This window comes from Hippoglossus stenolepis, chromosome 14 (assembly GCF_022539355.2).
Source record: "Hippoglossus stenolepis isolate QCI-W04-F060 chromosome 14, HSTE1.2, whole genome shotgun sequence".
Taxonomy (NCBI): Eukaryota; Metazoa; Chordata; class Actinopteri; order Pleuronectiformes; family Pleuronectidae; genus Hippoglossus; species Hippoglossus stenolepis.
The window spans coordinates 2,551,243-2,570,761 of record NC_061496.1 but is presented as its reverse complement, the minus strand read 5'-3'; the positions used below and the strand labels follow the sequence as shown (position 1 = coordinate 2,570,761).

Below are 19,519 nucleotides of genomic sequence, written 5' to 3'. Positions count from 1 at the left end.
ATTATAATATGCTTTTACTTTTTTATGATGCCTTCATTTGTTTGTGACAAAATGCTGAATAATATAGATTTATTTATTTGTTGACATTTATTGTGGAACTTCCACCCGGAAGTGCTTCACATCAACATCCGGAGCTAACGTGTAGCAGCTCGTAAAATCTATTTATCTTTGCAAACGTGTCATAAACTCTGCTTATGAAGATCAAATGATCAAACTGAATTTAGTGATGTATCTTCAAAGTTAGGAATCAAAGATAAAAACGAAGAAAAGTCCGGAGTTCGTTGTTTTCTGCGTCTAAACCTAACGTTAGCTTGTTAGCTTGCAGGGGCTATGTAGCAGCTAGCTTGAAGCTAACGCTGGCTACAGGCTGGAAACGTAACAACATCGAGGTAAGAGACAAACACACATTCATGACGTAACGCAGCTCACACACGTGTGTGTTAACATATTCAGAGTAAAGATGTTTATCACGATCTGTCACAGTTTAGAGGCTGTTTGTTCTTTATCAGGCCAAATATCAGTAAAGAGCTAGAATATCTTTTACTTTATAACAGAAGATCCCCTCAATACAGTATCTGTCTGTCTGTCTGTATCTATCTATCTGTCTGTCTGTCTGTCTGTATCTATCTATCTGTCTGTCTCTCTGTCTGTCTGTATCTGTCTGTCTGTCTGTATGTATCTATCTATCTGTCTGTCTGTCTGTCTGTCTCTCTCTCTGTCTCTGTCTGTCTATCTCTTCTCTGTCTGTCTGTATCTATCTATCTATCTATCTGTCTGTCTGTCTCTGTCTCTCTGTATCTATCTATCTATCTATCTATCTGTCTGTCTGTCTCTCTCTCTGTATCTATCTATCTGTCTGTCTGTCTGTCTGTCTGTCTGTATCTATCTGTCTGTCTGTCTGTCTGTTGTCTGTGTCTATCTGTCTGTATCTATCTATCTATCTGTCTGTCTGTCTGTCTATCATCTATCTATCTGTCTATCTATCTGTCTGTCTGTCTGTCTGTCTGTCTCTACTGTCTGTCTGTCTGTCTGTCTGTATCTATCTGTCTGTCTGTCTGTCTGTCTGTCTGTCTGTCTGTCTGATCTATCTGTCTGTCTGTCTGTCTGTCTGTATCTATCTATCTGTCTGTCTGTCTGTCTGTCTGTCTGTCTCTCTCTGTCTGTCTGTCTGTCTCTCTATCTATCTATCTATCTATCTATCTGTCTGTCTGTCTGTCTGTCTGTCTGCCTGTCTCTCTGTCTCTCTCATCTATCTTTCTTTCTTTCTTTCTTTCTATCTGTCCACCTCTCTCAGATAAAGTGAAGACAGTGTTTGCGTTGCAGGACTCAGAGTCCGGCTCACATCATGGCCGACGACCCTCAGAGAAACTTCCGCTCTGCTTACTATGAGAAAGTTGGCTTCAGAGGAGTGGAGGAGAAGAAATCCCTGGAGATCCTGCTGAAGGATCATCCTCTGGGTGAGTGTCTCCTCACCTTCACCAACGCACAGGACAGGAGTCAGTGTGAACCCTGGTGTAACTGCTGGTGAAATCATCAATGTGACGATCTGACGTGTCTCCACAGATCTGGAGAAGCTGAGCACCTTCAGTCAGAGGTTCCCCCTCCCCTCCATGTACAGGGTCCATGTGTGGAAGGTGCTGCTGGGTGAGAAGCACACAGAATCAGTCCTGCTCCAGTAACTGGATAGAATCTGTGTCTGCTTTTATCTTCAAAGAATAAACAACCTAGAAAAGATGTGCATTTATATTTATTTTCTTAATTCAAGTTCTATACATTTGTTTGTGTTTGTTTTATTTATAGTTATTCATAATAAAGTTAATGGATAAACTATAACATTTCAAACCTCATTTACATTTTCTGTGTCATGAGGGTTCGATAACGTCATCTTAGGAACTATTGTTATTTTTCTATACATATATCAACACACATCACTCTATATATCAAACTATGGAGCTGCCTTTCTGTGTCTGCTACTCAAAATTCAAAATTGAAAAAGTAAATTGTCATTGTGCAAACACAACAAAATTACAAAAAGCGTAATCATCAAATCAAATTGGGTCGTTGTAAGGATTTACAATGGGAAATATACAACTGTAAAATACAATCAAAAATATAATACAATATGAATATGAATAAAAGTAGAAAGAAGTAAAGTTCTTCATTAAAATGTTCTTACTTTGTGAAAACGCCTCCTGACCAGTGTCCCCCTCAGGCATCCTGCCCCCACACAGTGACTCCCACTCTCTGGTGGGAGGCTACAGGAAGGAGCAGTACCAGGACATCCTGGAGGCCCTGGAGGTCATGAGGTACATCAACTCCTCCACCCCCTTCACCCACGTCTACCTGCGCATGTTCCAGCTGGAGAGCCAGGTGCTCCAGCGCTCCTCCGAGACCACACCCCCGGTACGAACATACTCATCTCATTGGTCTGTACGAGCCGCTGATTGACCAGTTCCCTCTTGGTCCCTTCATTCTCTGATGCTGCGGCGTCGTGTCTGACGTTGTGTTGTTTTTATTTTCTTTCCAGGATGAAGAGAACGAGGACTTCCTCTCCATCAGCAGAGCCATGGAGGAGATCGTAGACGATCCCGTCGACTGCTACTGGCTCATCAAGTGTTTCATCAACCAGTTCCACACAAAGTTCGGAGACTCGATACCTCATCTCGTAAGAACTCCAGATGTTATCCGTGAACAAAACTTGGAAATTATGATTATGAGAGAAAAATTATTCTGACCACAAGGTCATTTTCAGAATCACATCTTGTGACCTTCATCAGGGAATAGAATATCTAAAAATATATTTCCAGTAAATGTTGCTGCTTCCCACAAAGATTTAATTGTTTAGCAGCTTCAACCCGGATGTTGACAAGTGGTTTGAGCTTCACAACACTAGTGCCAGTGTTTACTGAAGGAAACATGAATCCAAGGTCTTGTTCTGGCAAGTCGAGTTTTCAGGAAGTCTAAATTTATACAGATAAATTATATTTATAATCAGACGGATACGAAGCGTATGACGAAGTCCGGTGTAAATCTAGTTTGTACAATACCTGAATTGATGCGACAAAACTCTCATGACTCAGGAGTTTGGATCACATTGTTTTTCTCACGCGCGTCATCATGAATGAAGACTTTGTTGTTTCCCTCTGTTGTGTCTGGTCGGTTGTGGTGCAGCCGAAAAGCCTGGAGCATTATCTGAGTCAGGAGGATCCGCGGCTGCTGAGCCACCTGAAGAACACCGGAGCCCTGGCTCAGCTGCCGTACGGACTCTGGTTCAGACGCTGCTTCGCCGGGTGCCTGCCGGAATCCAGCCTGCAGAGGTCAGACAATCCTCTCGTCCACGAGCTTTAAAGTGTGTAAGATTCATTAGGATCCAACAGAATTAGATAATATTCATAGTTATGTTTACATTAGTTTATAATCATTTAAAACTCTTAAATCCTCATTGATCTCCATCTGTAATCGTTGTTTCCAGAGCAAAACTTGAAAACCTTCTTAATTAAGTTATATATTAACTATACATGAGGCAAACAAAACAAATTTTAAAGTGAATGGAAGTAGCTTTAAATGAATATTAACATAATTAAGACCTACTTACATGTATTTAAGACCTAGTACGTAATACTTTGACATATTTAACACTTTTTAAGGCCTAACATTGAGATTATTAGACCTTTTAAAACCCTGTGGAAACTCTGTTCTTACACCTTCAGCTGAAGTTCCTTAAATTGGTCAAAGTAACCGAACCCTTTAATTTTCCTCAGGGTTTGGGACAAGGTGATCAGCGGCTCCTGTAAGATTCTTGTGTTTGTTGCTCTGGAGATTCTGCTGAGCTACAAGATCATGTTGATGGGCATCAACCGGCCGGAGGGCACAGTCAAGTTCTTGTGCAATGTGAGTAAATAAAACATGTTTTAAGTAGTAACAGTAGGTACATGTACCTCTTGTAAAACCTCTGTCACGTTTTCCTTCCAGATTCCGCAGGAAAACACAGACGCCATCGTGACCAAAGCCATCGACCTGTGGCATAAATACTGCGGCACCCTGGTGCACGCTGTGTAGCCACACGGAGGAACCAGAGGTGTGATGCTTTCCCAGAATGCAGCAGGACTTCCTCTCAAACTCCACAGACTGTGGCGTTTACTCTCCGTGGGGATTTGTCTCCGCTCGACTGAACTGAAAACTCATCACTGGCTGTTGATGATAAGCCGAGCGACTCTGGAACCACTTTACAGATGCACCAGTCAATTTCCAGCTTTCCCCTAAAGACTATGACGAGAGAGGCTTGGATAAGGAACCCTGACGAGGACGTTGAAGGAGATCACTGACGCATGTTATGTGTGGATGTATACGTTTGTAAAGAGACAAAGGAAGCATCAACTTATTACCTTTTAATAAGTTTCTTTCTTTAAGAAACTGCATACATCATAGAAGACTCACAATAAATTAATACCCACATGCAGCTTTTCTGCTTTACAAAAAACATCTGAAAAGTCTTGTTTACTTTCTTTATGTACAACATGTCTTATAGTTCTGAGATAGTTTTCTCACACACACACACACACACACACACACACACACACACACACACACACACACACACACACACACACACACACACTTCTCTCAATTACAAGGTCAAAACTGTGAATTCATGGACCCATTATCGACTGAACGATTAAAAAAACAAAGAGTAAAGTGGCAGGTTTTCATTAATTTGTACCACACAATGAAATACAAGATTAAAAGTTTCCTTGTTGCCACGACGGCCACTTTCTTGCTCTGCAACGTTTTAACGCGTCTACAGATAATATTCTGCGTCAAATGGAAACGAGTGAATTTGGCAATTTCTAAATCCCTGCAGACTCGATGACGCAGTCGCTCCGGGATGCAATCGAGGTCACGACCCCGGCAGCTCGCCAAGTCGCTTTGGCCTAAATCTGACGTCTGGAGTCTGGAAAGAGTCTCATCGACAGAGGGACTTAGGAGAGGATCTGAAATTATTGCTGAGTTGATAGATGGGAATGAATCAGGAGATTTTAAGTTCTTACTGTTACAGACTTTGAAGAAGTAATTCTGGGACGTTGATAAGGATGTTAGGACGTTTTGGCTCCAGCTGCACAAAACAGCACAAGCTGCCGCTAGACTTTTATTCTGTTGGCAAAATGAGAAACGATACGTGAGATGTCATCTGTGGGTTAAACAGGTAAAGATGGAGAGTGAGCACAAGGTGAAAGGCAAGAAAACAATCCCCGTGTTAAAAATAAGTCCCAGCTCCACCTGCGACTGTTCACATCCTGGAAATTGGCACAGATTCAGTTTGACCTCCAGAGGTTTTGTTCAAAAACGAAAGTGCCGCAAAGTAAACGTATCTCCACCTCTTCATCATAAAAAAATTACAGTTAAAAGCCTTTGAATATCAAGAAGTCTGTAAAATCTCCACCGAGAGGAGACGTCAGCCAAAGGTCAACTTCTTCAGAGAGTCTTGTTTTGTCCATTTCCTGCGACGGCTCAAACTCCTGTTGTGTCGAGTCCCGTCAGTTTGACCCTGTGGCTGGAGAAGGTCGCAGTTATCAGCACGAGGGCAGCGAGTAGCAGAGCGAGTTAGAAAAACATGGCTGAGGTCGACTGGGTCGGTTTAAGGTCGGTGAAACCTGCAGGAAGAAAAACACAGAAAGAAACAGTTAAAAGTTGTCGAGTGGGTTTTCACTTTAACTCAGAGTGAAATATCTCAACAAACAACTGATGGATTGGCACAATATTAATTTCAGCTCACAGGGAAGAACACCAACTTAAAACTAACAACTCGTAGGATTAAAAACACAAACACTGGAAAACGCAGAAGATTGATGAGACCTACAATCATTTTAGAAACCACCTTTGAGAAAGGCTTCACTTTAGGGAGCTGTCATGTCGTCCATCTTTATTTATTTACATCTTTCCTCAGGACAAACTTTATTTTATATTCACTTTGTTACTAATGATATTTATCAGACGTGTGATGAGCTCCACAGCCTCTGGGGGCAGTATTGTGTCATGGTCTCACCTGGTCAGATGTCTGCTCGACTCGTGCACCTCCATCTCTGTGCTTTTGAACTCGTTTAACTCTTTTCTTATGGCAGCCTGAAAAACACACAAACACATATTAACATACAGTATAGAGTGTGTGTCTGTGTGTGTGTAACAGACAACTTCAGATTGTGACCTTATCAGCAGCTGTTAGCCTCGTCCACGGCTTGTCGGCTCTCCGGTCGTAGTCCTGAGCCTCGGCGACCTCCACGTAGTCACTGAAGCGAATGAGGATCTTTGCTTCTCTCAGCTCCTCGACTGTCGGCCTCTGGCTGAGCTGAGGAGGAGGAGGAGGAGGAGAGGAAGAGGAGAGAGGAAGAGAGGGGGGGTTTAACGTCCAATAATAACTCATCATTAATACATGGACTTGTGGTCTGGATATCACACTCGTCTGTTACTGGAGCTCATGTTTTTCTGATTATTGTGTTTTCAAGACAAACAAAAAGGGAGAAATTGATCAAAAATGCAGCAACGTGTCTTTTCACTATAACAAAATTCTGTTTTCAGTCTTATGGCCTCATTTCCAACCAAATACTATTCACGTTTAGATTTGTTAATATCTTCAGAGAAAAAAACGGTAGAAAACTGTCTGAAATGAAAATTCAAAAACAATTCTATTCACGAAACAGCTCATGGTCATTTCCACTGCTCTGTCTCCTCTGTCTCACCTTCTTGGACAAGTGTCTCTTGATCTCTCTCTTCTCCTCCTGCTCCTCCAGATCGTTTCGAGCTGAAGACAACGACAGAAAAAAGAAACTCGATCACGAAACCTGAGGATCAACATCTTGTCTTTTTTTTAATATTGAATCTGTTTGAAACGTGACTTTACGTTTGAGGATGTTTCTCTGCTCCAGCTCCTCGGCCGTCGGCCTCTGACTCAACCGCCTGAAAGAAGGAAAACACAAATATGATTTCAGGTTTTTATACGATTGTTATGTTTTCATCTTTAGGCAAAGCAGTGATTTTTGCTCTTGAACAGAAAAGCTGAGAGTTTACTGCACTGACCTACTTCACCGTCTTTCTGAGAAATAACATCGTCTGACTTCACGTCTCAAATGACAAAATGTTCAAGTATATCGTTGCTAATATTTAAAGTTGCTCTGGTTCAATGAGCTCAATTCAGACCTAAAAATCGAAAAACTCATACACAATACATTTTTAAATCATAGATAATAATTTAAAAACTTTAAATATAATAAGATGTCGTTGTTGAACCAAAACCCAGATACTTTATTACTTAAATTTGTATATTTATAGTTTTATAGATTCTACATTAGGAAAGATTAGAGTTAACGCTGTGATTATTCTGCTCATATTTCCTGTGGCTCCTCTCCTTTTAACTTCTCCAGCTTTAATCTCTCCTCCTCTCAGCTCTGCCTCCTCCCTCCCTCCTCCTCCTCCCTCCATCCTCCCTCCTCCTCCCTCCATCCTCTCCTCTTCAGCAGCCTGGTCACGTCTGTCTCAGCTCACACGGGGACGACGTGTGGTCGTCTCACTCTGTCACAGGACGCTGCCTCTGTGACTCGGCGCCCGTGACACCTCGAACCCGCTCGATGTTGCTCCGGCCGCTCACCTGGTCAGTTTGGTGGCCGTCTGTTGGCGGAACTGGATCCTCTCCTGGTCCGACTGCAGCGGCAGGATGTTCTTCTCCTCCAGCTCCCTCTTGGACGGACGGTTAACCAGCTTGATGGCCAGCGAGTCCTTTCGTAGCACCTTCATGGCGAGCGCGCCTACAGCGAGCGCACGAAAACACAAACGGAGGCTTTGTTAATATCAAACCATCGCGTGAAGCTTTTGTAGATTTTCTTCTGACTGTCTGACTGTGAAATGATCAGTGGTTCCTGTTCTCAATGTACCAACAGCTTACTGGATTCATATGAAACTTTCACAAATAACTTGAATGAGTTCTAAAGTTATCAGTTCTCTTTTTTTTCTCTTTTCATTTCTCTGTAATCTCTTATGTTCAGGAAAGAGTAATAAAATAGCTGGAATGTGAAAGTCGTCAGTGGAACGAAGCTCCAGAGACTCGTCAGCAGCTCTGTGGAGCTTCTCGGCCTCTTGAGGCTCATTATTGTGTGTTTTTATCAAACGTGCTCTGATAAACGCGTGGAACACGAGCTGCTCTGCACCAAACCCACTGAGAGCAGCTGCTGAACGCTGGAGCATTCAGCAGCTGAAGAGCCACAGCTTGTTCCTGACGGGTCGACGGAGAACAAGCCACAGAGAAAAGAAACTGAAACGTTGAGACAAACTTCTGCTTCAACTCAAACTTCCAGATTCTCTCTCTGACATTTTCATTGGACATTCTATCTTGGCAGCCAGGATGCACATACGTAGTTAAAAACAAGTATCTCTCTGGCCTTCGATTCATTAAATGGACTAAACCATAAAGTACCAATAACACTTTCTGCTGGATGTGTAAAATGGTTTGTTAACATATGAACAAAGTACGACAGAGATGTTTCCATGAGTTCTTCTGAAATAATATCGTGTTTCACCATCTTTTTTCTTGTTGTGTTGTTTTCTGATAAGATGTGAAAATTAGTTTTAACGTAATGATACAAGAGTTCCTGGCTACAGTATTAAAAGGTCTAAGTTCAGGCTTAGTGAGAAACATTTGAAGTATAAAACACTTCAGGGAAAGAATGACACCTACTTGTAAACAGTGTGTCATCCTCGTCTTCCTCCTCATCTTCGTCCTCCTCCTCTTCGTCATCTTCTTCTTCTTCCTCATCGTCATCGTCCTCGTCCTTGTACATCCCCGGCAGTTCCTCGTAGTCCGCCTCGTTTGGGAGGTTCTCTTTGTCGTTGTCGCACTGGATCATCACCGTGGGAGCAGTGTGCATCAGGGAGCTGCAGGCCGGTGGGGAGGTAGAGGTCAGAGGTCAGAGGTCATTGTGTGAGAAAAGCTTGTGGAAAAAATGATGGTAGGACAGGATATAAACTAATGTTGGATCATATTAAACCGTGTGATCCTCACCTCTCAAACCTCTGCATGGTGAGCGCCAGCGTCTTGTTGAGCTCCTCGATGATTCGACGGGGCGGGTGCAGAGCAGCGGGCAGCGTCCCGTACTGCAGCGAGTGCCCGCCCATCGGCGTGTGGCCGTGAGGGGCGGGGCACTTCTGGAAGGCGAGTGAAGACGGCTCCATGCTCCCGACGGGAACGGAGATCATGAGCTTCTTTGGAGGTAGAGGAGGAGATAACTTCCCCGACATACATGGCAACTTGACCGGGGCGCCGTCTGCACCGAGAGGGAGGAAGTGAGAGGGTCAGACGAGTGCGTGCAGGGTCAAGAACCGTGTGAACGAGCACCTGTCATGTGATCACCTGTGAGGTGATTGGGCAGCCTGGTGAAGGGTTTGGGCAGCAGCGCAGGAGGTTGTTTGTGTAGCGTCCGAGGTCTGGAGAGCGGCGACTCGGCGCCGTTAGCATGATACACAGTGGACTTCTTAGTGGGTGGAGCTTGGCTGGATTTCTGGGCGTGGTCCTGTGGACATGCACCGTCATTGGCCATCTGAAAGTCCAGGGAACCTGACGAGAGAAACAACATCAGTCAGGTGCTTCAGCTCCAGATGAGACGATGATGTGGACAGTCGCTGCGTCTCTGCTTCCTACCTTCAGCTGCTGCTCCGTCCATCTGCTCCGTACCTTCAGACTCCGACAGCACCGGGGAGCGACCGTTCTCCATCTGCTCCTCCTCCCGTATGGCCGGAGACGTCCCGTCTGCAGGAGGAGACACAACAAGACAGAGCATCAAGAATCTATTCCTAACTAACAATAAAAGTTTGGATCAGACAACTTATTACTACAATTTGGAGCTAAATCAATTATTCAATACAACAACTTCACATATTTACTGTCCCACGTCTTGTTTGTTGATTTCTCACCTTTCTCATAAACCTCCTTCAGAACTCCTTTCTTGATCAGCTCCTCCCGGCTCTTGCGTGTGGACATTTTCCTCTCCAGCACTGAGGGAGCAGAGAGGAAGTGATGTCACATAAACAAAACACAGACGCTCTTAGAGTCCAGGAACGTGTCGGAGGCAGCAGATGTTTCTTTTAGGTTTTATTGTACAGACGGATATGAGCGGTGCCCTCAGGACACATCGAGCAGCAGCCGACAGGTCGTCAACATGAAGTGTGTTTACTCCTATTTTCTCAGAATTCACAGAACAGAAAACCTGAACTTTGATGTTTTTATTCAATATAACATTTTATAGCTTCATCTTTTATTCACATGTTTTTATTGCTGGGAGCCGTGTTTACATCCCAGTCCCAATAAAATTGAATCATAGATAATTTAACGGACTTTGACTGAACGATGGAAAGAGTCTAGAGATAGAATATGGTGCTTACAACATGTACGTCCATGAGTATGTGAGCTGTAAAGTATATATATGTGTACTGTGTGATACTTGGCTGCAGAGGGAGGAGGCAGCTTTCAGCAGGAAGTAAATAAAAGCCCTGGGGGAGCTGTGACAGCTGGGGGAACAGCTCGGCCGCAGGAAGCCTCTCGTCCCCCCCCCTCTGCTCCGTGTCGGCGCCTCCTGCAGAGAACAGGACGTGGAGCGACTCATCCAGCGGAGAAACAACAACAGCGACTGTTTCTCCATCCAAATCAAACGCTCTCTTCTGCTTCACGGCTGACGACTCGTGTGCGTGTTGTCGCTCTGAAGCAGACACATGCACCGACATGCAGGACGACGTCGGAGCTGCTGATTCGCTCGTGGAGACACAGCGGCGCTTACACTCACCATTTAAAGCTAATTGGATTATTCTGATCTACTTAAAAAAAATGTAATGATTATTATCTTTTGACAGATTGTTTTTTCTGCCTGCTGCCATGTAGACGACTATAGGAGCTAAATGAAAATACATTTTTATAGATTTGATCTTCCTCATTTTTCAGTGTGAGTTACATGAACATGTTTTGTGTGTGAATTATTTCCTTGTGTTGAACCCAGAGTAGCAACAGGGCTGATGCTCAGCTGACCTGACACCTGCTGCTGTTCTACCCATCTTTCATAACCTTGATCATAAACAGCAGATCTGTGCTGCGGCCGCTGTATCACCCCCACCCCCGCTCTGCAGCACCTCTGTGCTCCCATTCATCAGTGCTACTGTTGCTAGGTGCCACAGGGAGACATTTATCTGCCCTCGGAGATGTGAGCGACGCTGATGACTGCAGGTGGGGGGGGGGGGAGCACGGGGAGCGAGCTGCTAATGGAGGAGTTGTTCTCTCACCTGCAGACGTCTGCTTGAACTTCTCACTCTTCTTCTTCCTCCATTTCCAGGGTTTGAACAGACGGCCCAGGTTGGCAAACTTGCTCCGCCGGCGGATGGGGGGCGTGTGCGTGCCGGGCACCAGCGAATCAGAGCGCATCGCTGCCAACCTCCCGACCTCCTCAGCTGGAAAACACAACGAGTCATCATCATTAACAAGCAGGTGAACGACAGATGCACAAAATCAACCTCTTTTCTTTTACCCATTTACCCACAACACAAGAGAGAGTTGTAATGATTAGCATATTAATTGATTATATTATTAATTATCAGCAGCAGCAGCAGTTAGCTCTGCTACAGACGTTTCATCAGGGAGTCTTTAAGTATTTAAAGTGCCTCGACATATTTCTCTGATTTATGACCATTTATAGATCGAACTATAACACAATTAATCAAGAAAATATCCAGCAGGTTTATGAGTAAAGAAAATATCCAGCTGCAGTTGAAGCCATCACAGATCCTCCCCACCTCCTCCTCCTCCTCCTCCTCCTCCTCCTCCTCTAGAGACGTCCCACACCCCCCCGGTGACTCCTTATCGGTCACATGAAATCAATCCAGGTCACCGATAAATTTCACTGGTGACAAACTTAATGAGGGAAGTATCAATGCTGCCTTGAAATGATTTGATGGTTTCATCTAATTCACTTTGAAGGTCTTTCTTCGTTTAATGGTTACCACTAAACAATAATACCAGTGGAAGTGAAGAACTCAGGATTTACTGCATTTAAACGTTTTTGTTTGAACTGGTTTAAAGGTTTCTTGAAGGAAAATAACTTCAAATCCCGAGGGCGCGTTCTCCCAGAGGCGCTGTGTATAATCACGTCAGGTAACGTCTGAGGGTTACAGCTTATTCAGATCATTGTTAACCACAGTTAGCGTCAGGAGGCTCCATCGGCAGGAACCTTACGCAACAAGCTCCCAGAGAGAAGCTTCAGTGAGGAACGATGAAGAGGAGCCTCAGGACGAAGAGGAACTGAATATGAGGAACAACACAAACCATCAGTTTGTGTAACAGTGAATCTACGTGAACAAACTGAACCTCCTTCTTTGAGTCTCTGAGCTGTTATTCTCTCGGCCCCACAGGGACGTGTTGGACATTAATCACACTGGAGGTCGTTTTATAACCAGAGCACTCGAAAATTACACTTTTTCTCATTATCTACTAAATCGTTCTGTTCACGAGACTCCACACGATGAGGAGATGAAGCAGGAGCCAGCAGCAATGGAAGGAAATGTGTCATCAGGCTGTAATGGATGTAAAAACACACAAGCTAAAGATTCACACATTTACTACAGAGCAATAGAAACTGAACACGTGAAATAACTAAGAAGACAGATCTGTGTTTTCCACTTTCATGTGATAGAAACGTTTCGCACATCAACTCATTTCTGCAGCAAAATCCACCCAGAGCAGGTCCGACTGGTCCCAAACACAATGTTCACGACTGAAATTAAGTTACAACGAGAGAAACTGCTGACGAAAGAGAGCAGAGCCACAAATAAACCCTGGACAGACGTCAGTGATGGGACGGAAAAACAAACGTCAGCCTTGTTACCAGAGGGTTATCAGATTTAATCTGTAACAGCTCAGCAGCCGCTATTGAGAAACCTTTTCAACAACAACAACAACATCATCATATAACAACCACCAACAACTGCTCTGTCCTCTTCCTACACCCACGAGTCTAAGTGAACATTTGTGTTCCTGAGATAACGTGTCACAAGAACACGAGTTCACTCTGATCTCCACTTCCAAAATCTAATCATTTCATCTTTTGAATACAAGTGAATGTTTGTACTGATCATGAAGACATTCCCTCAAGGTGTTTCTGAGATGTTGCGTTCTCAAGACCACGAAACTGAAATCAGTTCATCCACGACTCCAAGTGAAGGTTTGTGTCGAACCTGAAAGGATTCACTCGAGGTGTTCCTGAGGTATCGTGTTCACAAGAATACTAATGTACGAACAACCTGAAAACAAAACTTCTGACCCCCGGCCTGACTCGCCGGCGTAGAAACACAATAAACAATAGTTCTAGTCCTAAATACAAAGTTTTAAAGTAGCTCCACCTCCTCACACCTGCCTGAGGGGATCTCCAGACCCAGCGAGGTGGAGAGGAACTTTATATTTCTGAGGGATCTTCTCTCTTGTTCAACGAAAAAACAACTTTCTCCCCAGAGATCGAATCTAAACTAACAGACGAACTGAAGCCAATGAAAACACAACTTCTTTAAGTCCACGCAGACGATGCGTCACAGTACGTGGGCGGATGAATCTCTTTTCATGAAGCATAAACGACCTTGAAGCTACTTTCCACTGTCTCGTCTCATCTGAGCTGTAAGAAAACATTGACTACACAACCTGGTTGATCCTGGACGCACAGCAGCATCACTGCAGACGAACCAGGTAGGATGAACACAAAGGTTTCTACCTTCACTCTGCACCGTAGACTGTTTACAAAAAGGTTGTTCCTTCAGCTTAAGAGCGGGCCTGATTCCATATTCAGATTATAGATCTCTACGCTGGCCGAGAGAGCTGAACACGTGCAAATGGATAAAACACGTGCAAATTAAGAAAACAACTTCAATTTGACGACACACGCAGACACACAAACACACTTCATAGAGCATCAACCGACAGCAGGTTCATCATGGGTTTAGATCCAATGGAAACATTTCCGTTGTCGTTTTCGCAAGTTGCAGCAATTTGTGACTTTTTACAACACGTGTGTCGTCAAATTGAAGAAGATGTTTTCTTAATTAGCTCGTGTTTTATCTATTAACGTGTGTTTTCTAAACGTTCACAGAATCACATCCTCTTCATCAATTTATCTCCAAAGTTAAAAAGCTCAACTTCTGCTCTGCTGCAGATAAACCAGGTAGGATGAACACTGCTCTGGTCCAGTCAGTGTGAAGGAGCACTAGCAGCTGATCTGAGAGCTGCTCTTCCTCCTCTTCCTCCTCTTCCTCTCTCAGGGAGCGGCCCCACACTGAAGACCACCCCCCTCAGTGAACTGACCGTCCAGCGGCTCCGCTCCCCGGCAGTTGCTGCAGATGTGCTTGATCTCCTTCCCGATGTGACAGTGGATGATGAAGGGCACGTTGTTGTTGTTGTTGGCGGGGGGCGCGCGCCCTGAGTCCGGCTGCGGCTCCTCCGGGATGTGGCGGCTCCTGGTCCTGGTCAGGAGGAAGCATCTCCTCCTCTTCTGCGGTTTGCGCTGCTCGGACGCGGGCTGCACCACATGCGGGGGGTCGGTGGTGGACCCGGGCTCGAACCTGGACCTGGACCCGGACCGTGGACACAGGACGACGGCTCCACGACCCGCCATGTTGGGGCTGGGGATCAGGACTGGACCCGAGGAGGAGGAGGAGGTTCAAGCTGATCCTGTCCACTGATCACAAGGCCCCCATTCTCAAATGAGCTTCCGGTTACAACTTACAAAATAAAAGCATATTTGAAATGTAGAAGTGCAGAAAAACTATTTGATGTATTTGATTAGAAATATATTGTGATTTTATTTATGTTTGTTTACCACGAGGCCCTATTTGTATTCAATCAATGGAAAAATAATAGAGCACTCACAATATAAATAATGATAAATTACATCTAATTATATGTAAAGGTTGAGCTAAACCATCACTAAGGTAAAATACAATGATGTACAAGTTACCACGAAGTTATTATACTGTGCACACAGGTTGTTTATCTTTCTCCCACAAAATATATATTGTGTGGGAACAAGTTGTTCGGGATCAATAAAATATCTATCTATCTATCCATATATCCATATATCTAAATGAGGAAGGGATCATCAAGCCACTGGATCATAAAATTAAACTTCAAATTAAATTGAAAAATCTTAGAAACTGGAGCGGGTAGAAAAAGTCTCCAGTGCATCATATATATGTAACTACGTGGCTGTGCATTAAAAACACAATATTTGTATACTTATTTAACTTATTTAAACTCACAACTAACTGAGTTGTCTGCGCGTCACAATTCTTTTTATTTTGAAGGGGAAAATTTACTTCCGGTCCCAGTCTCTTCTATTTAACAGTAACTTGTCGCCGCCACAGATTCAACCAATCATAGCTCAGTTTAGCGGGTTGGACTCACGCTGGGAACCAATCAGATTGAAGCACCGGGAGATTTAGAATTTTAAGATTTTAAATAACAGAGATTAAGAAACGAATTAAACGTGTAAAGTTAGAAAACTAAAAACCGACATTGTGATAACAGCTTTGTCTTCACCTTTATTTAATAAAATTGCCGAATAGCAAAATCAGGAGAAAAAGTAAAAGCCTAAGGAAATAAATACAGTTCATACAACTAAATTTAAAGCAAATGATTCAAATAAAACAGTTGGAGGTTAAAATAAGGTGAGAAACTTAAATTGCTCCGAAGGTAAAACGAGTTGAGCTTTAGATTGTTCTGTTTGTTCCATGTTGCAGGTGCATGATGGGAAAAACTGTCTAAACCGAGCTCAGTAAAACCAGTTGTTACCTTCAGTGTAATCCAGTCATTGTTTGATGGGACATGAACACACAGCAGTGAGGGGACCAGTCAGGGGTTTAGAGATCAAATCAACTCTGTACTTCACTGGAGGCCAGAACAGGAGTAATATGACTGTATACACAGTACAAGTACCCTGAGGACTGAGTTGTGTAGTAAAGGAAATACTCTGCGATAAAACAAGACAAGATAAGAAGCTCCAAGAGGCAACAGATCAAAAAGGATCTGAATCTGGAAAGATGGTGATGATACGAGGCAGGGAATAAAGGGCCACCACCTGCAGTTACAAGCATCCCCCTGCAGGTGGGGCTCACTTACAGGAGATGTGAATGAGATGACTTCATGTGTGAGACAGTGAGAGACTCTGAGCTGCAGGGAGGATGAAGACTGAGGAGGAGGAGGAGGAGGAGGAGGAGGAGGAGGAGGAGTCGACTCTGATCACAAACACCTCTCGCTGTTTTCTACTTCCTGTTACAACACAGACACACAAAGCTGGTGTTCACACCGTCAGTCACTCGGGGCTGTTTACTCACTTCACGTCACTGTGTGTGTGTGTGTGTGTGTTGACGTTCATGTATTTTAACACTGAGATCTAAAGCACTCGCTGCATGTTCCCTTCTCCTGCACACGGTGACTCATGGAGGCTTTTCAAACTCCAACAACGAGGCTGTGTATCAGCAGATGAAAGAGTCAGAGAACAGGTCACATGGTTATCGCAGATTAACTCATGGCAGCGTTCGAGCCGGTAAGAAAGACGATATGGGTTGACCACAGCTAATGAGGCCACCTAGGGTTTCTAACCACCTTTGACCTTCAGGGCCACGGCAGCATCTAAGTTAGGGACGTCCCTAAAGCTGTTATCAGACATGACCTCCGGAGGATGTCCACAGAAGTGGTTGCGGACATTCTCTGGAGTTTTCCTTTCACACGTGAACAACGCAGCAACACAGAAACACAGAAACCTTCATCCTGGGACATCAGTGTTGTCTTCTGCATCGTTGCGTCTGTTGTGTGTCAGAAACGACGTCGACACACAGATCATGTCTCTCACGGGATTCGTTCTCAGTCATATTCTAATGAGTCACTCAGAAACCCCGTTCGACAGGTTCCTCTAATGAGCAGGAGACTGGAGCAGTGGAGCCGATCATTAAATCCATGTTCCCGCTTCCTCACACACAAACTACGACCTTCAGCTTCAATACGTCTTCACAGTAAGTGACAGGTAGGATCCACATTCAGAGGTGACGGCACTGATTGGCTCACACCACAGACTGTAACTAACACGGTTCACGGTATTGATAGATCTGGTGTTTTGTAACTTTGGTCCTTGGAAACATCATTTCTTAAACCTGTGGAAATAAACAAAAATGCACGTGGGGATGCACACACACACACACACACACACACACACACACACACACACACACACACAGACACACAGACACACACACACACACACACACACACACACACACACACACACACACACACATGACAGTGTGTGCACAGGTTGTCACATCAGGTGGTGTTGTCACATCTGCGATGGCAGCGGTTTATTCTCAGTCGTCCGTCCAGCTGTCAGATTATTTCCTGTCTGTGAGACGCTGAGCTCTTTGCACCTGTCTCACCAGAAACTCTCCCGTCCGACAGCATCTGGTCTCAGCAGGTATTTCCTGTGAGCTGCTCACAAGGCGGCTGTCGGTCGTCACCAGGTCATCAGGACCTCACGCAGCCCGGAGAGTTTCTATTATAAATAAATCCTAACAATGATAAAACCTACTAATAACTAAATGTTATTGTTCTCTCTTTTCTCTTCCTCCTTGTGAAACACTGTGTTCTTTTCAATGTGAAAATAAGTAGGATAAATTAAACAGGTTATTGATCAGGGCCCAGTGTGTGTGTGTGTGTGTGTGTGTGTGTGTGTGTGTGTGTGTCTGTGTGTGTGTGTGTGTCTACAGCTGCCCTGATCAATGAAAGAGATGCTGCGCCCCCACCGACGGGCCCACAGTTAACGGGTCAAACTTGTTTTTAAAACGATGCCTTTGAGCTAAATGCTGCAGACTTGAACTAACTGACAGAGTTATTACTGCACAGCAGCTTCAAAAGGTCAAAGGATTAAAAAGCTGCTGGATCCTGTGCAGATGGGTTCGAGTTAACCGCAGTGAGATGTTTGGATTAAACCAAAAACATCACGACATTGATTCGTGGAAAGATCCGCTGCGGTTGAGTTTTTCTAAATGAAGCTTTGAGGACAACAGATAAAATCCAATTCCCCTCCGCTGCCCTGATGACTGAAGTTTCATTAAACATGAACTAAAGTCTCTTTACACGTCTGGAAAACCTTCGTAAGTGATAAAATATGTTGCTTTAGTTAATTATTATTAATTGAGCCACTCGTGGTCGTTACTGTCCCCCCCCCCTCTGTCTATATCTGATGACCATCACACATCAGCCTCTCATCCCATCTGGCCTCCTGTCTGCGTCAGGTGAGAAAATATTAATCATCCTCTACACTTTGATGACGCTGCTGCTAATTTGAGCCTGAACCGAGGCTGAGCCGCTGACAGAGATTTAGTGAGAAAATGAACGAGCTCTGCTGCATGTGTGTCTATTTTCACACCCGTGCATCTGTGCAGCCTCTGCAGCTCCGATTGAGATTCTTGAGAGAAGTTCACTGTTTGAATTTCGTAGCCTCAGCGGAGACGATGGACGAGGCCAAACTTGCAGCGATAATTAGCTGCACAGCAGGAGCCTCCACTAATTCTCTGCTCTCAGCTTCACAGCATCGCTCCTCCAGCGCTCGACAGAGGCAGGAAGGGTGAAGAGATCTCCTCTGACTCCCAGTGGATAAATCATAAGAAGAGTTGACAACACTAACAAATAAAACCTTCACCAAGGCCCAACAGGCAACACTCAGTTGTACAATATGCAACTTCTTCTCATTTAAAACGAAAACAAAAGACCTGGGTTGCGTTCGAAAAGTCCATTTTGCTTCGGGACCGGCTGTGGTCAGAAAGTCAAGGATCTGAATATCTTTAATCTGTTATCTAGGGCAGCAGATAATACAACAGTGGAAGTTAAAAACTGATGCAGGCGACAAAATGAAACGTCCTGTTACCTTGAATAAAATTGTGGCTCCTGTCAAAGATGTGAATCTTTGAAATAAGCTCACAAATTATAAAGTTTCATTTTTGGTGAGCTTATTGAAAATTGAACGTTGTAGAACAAACGTTACACGAACAAGAGAAAACTGTGCATTTGTGTAGGGACTATTTTTAGCGGTGGAATAATCCACATTTGATGTTCTCGTATTTGGGGCAGCAGAACAGTGTGTGTGTGGTGCTGAGTCCAACTAAACTATAGTGAAGTGTGTGTGTGTGTGTGTGTGTGTGTGTGTGTGTGTGTGTGTGTGTGTGTGTGTGTGTGTGTGTGTGTGTGTGTGTGTGTGTGTGTGTGTGTGTGTGTGTGTGTGTGTGTGTGTTCGTGGCGATGAAAGAACATGTCCCCCTGGGCAACAGTACGACTCATTGATGTGTTTTTAATAGATTTTGGAGAAAGGTGCAGCTCTGACTGTATGAAGTGTGATTCTGTATATTCAGGTGTGTAAAACACAGACAGAGACAGAAACGTGTGAGCTGCTGTATTCTTCTTCTTCTT

General features: G+C 44.2%; 2 protein-coding genes across 3 annotated transcripts; one reads left to right on the top strand and one right to left on the bottom strand.

Moving 5' to 3' along the window:
* Positions 1 to 111: 111 nt before the first annotated feature.
* On the top strand, positions 112 to 4,537 carry tbc1d7 (TBC1 domain family, member 7). 2 transcript variants are annotated; one of them, XM_035176555.2, is made up of 8 exons: positions 112 to 389; positions 1,295 to 1,457; positions 1,564 to 1,644; positions 2,213 to 2,403; positions 2,528 to 2,665; positions 3,172 to 3,317; positions 3,762 to 3,891; positions 3,973 to 4,537. In XM_035176555.2, exons 2-8 carry the CDS (start codon positions 1,346 to 1,348, stop codon positions 4,057 to 4,059), a joined length of 885 nt encoding a protein of 294 aa, XP_035032446.1. In that variant the 5' UTR covers positions 112 to 389; positions 1,295 to 1,345; the 3' UTR covers positions 4,060 to 4,537. The 2 variants fall into 2 exon arrangements, with proteins under 2 accessions (XP_035032446.1, XP_035032445.1); XM_035176554.2 differs by having other exon boundaries at positions 1,324 to 1,457; positions 3,973 to 4,508.
* phactr1 (phosphatase and actin regulator 1) lies at positions 4,374 to 14,716 on the bottom strand. The gene is made up of 13 exons (XM_035176551.2): positions 14,369 to 14,716; positions 11,311 to 11,475; positions 9,955 to 10,035; positions 9,683 to 9,790; positions 9,395 to 9,598; positions 9,047 to 9,308; positions 8,723 to 8,919; positions 7,640 to 7,796; positions 6,896 to 6,951; positions 6,735 to 6,796; positions 6,203 to 6,343; positions 6,044 to 6,120; positions 4,374 to 5,651 (listed from the first exon to the last, which is right to left on the bottom strand). Exons 1-13 carry the CDS (start codon positions 14,676 to 14,678, stop codon positions 5,636 to 5,638), a joined length of 1,836 nt encoding a protein of 611 aa, XP_035032442.2. The 5' UTR covers positions 14,679 to 14,716; the 3' UTR covers positions 4,374 to 5,635.
* Between the last annotated feature and the right edge of the window lie 4,803 nt (positions 14,717 to 19,519).

Coding starts and splice junctions, on each gene's coding strand:
- phactr1 (XM_035176551.2), bottom strand. CDS start 14,678: ATGGCGGGTCGTGGAGCCGTCGTCCTGTGTCCACGGTCCGGGTCCAGG. Junction 9,309..9,394: donor GCTGCCCAATCACCTCACAG/GTGATCACATGA, acceptor CTCTCGGTGCAG/ACGGCGCCCCGGTCAAGTTG. Junction 6,121..6,202: donor GGCTAACAGCTGCTGATAAG/GTCACAATCTGA, acceptor TGTGTTTTTCAG/GCTGCCATAAGAAAAGAGTT.
- tbc1d7 (XM_035176555.2), top strand. CDS start 1,346: ATGGCCGACGACCCTCAGAGAAACTTCCGCTCTGCTTACTATGAGAAA. Junction 1,645..2,212: donor TGTGTGGAAGGTGCTGCTGG/GTGAGAAGCACA, acceptor TGTCCCCCTCAG/GCATCCTGCCCCCACACAGT. Junction 3,892..3,972: donor CAGTCAAGTTCTTGTGCAAT/GTGAGTAAATAA, acceptor TTTTCCTTCCAG/ATTCCGCAGGAAAACACAGA.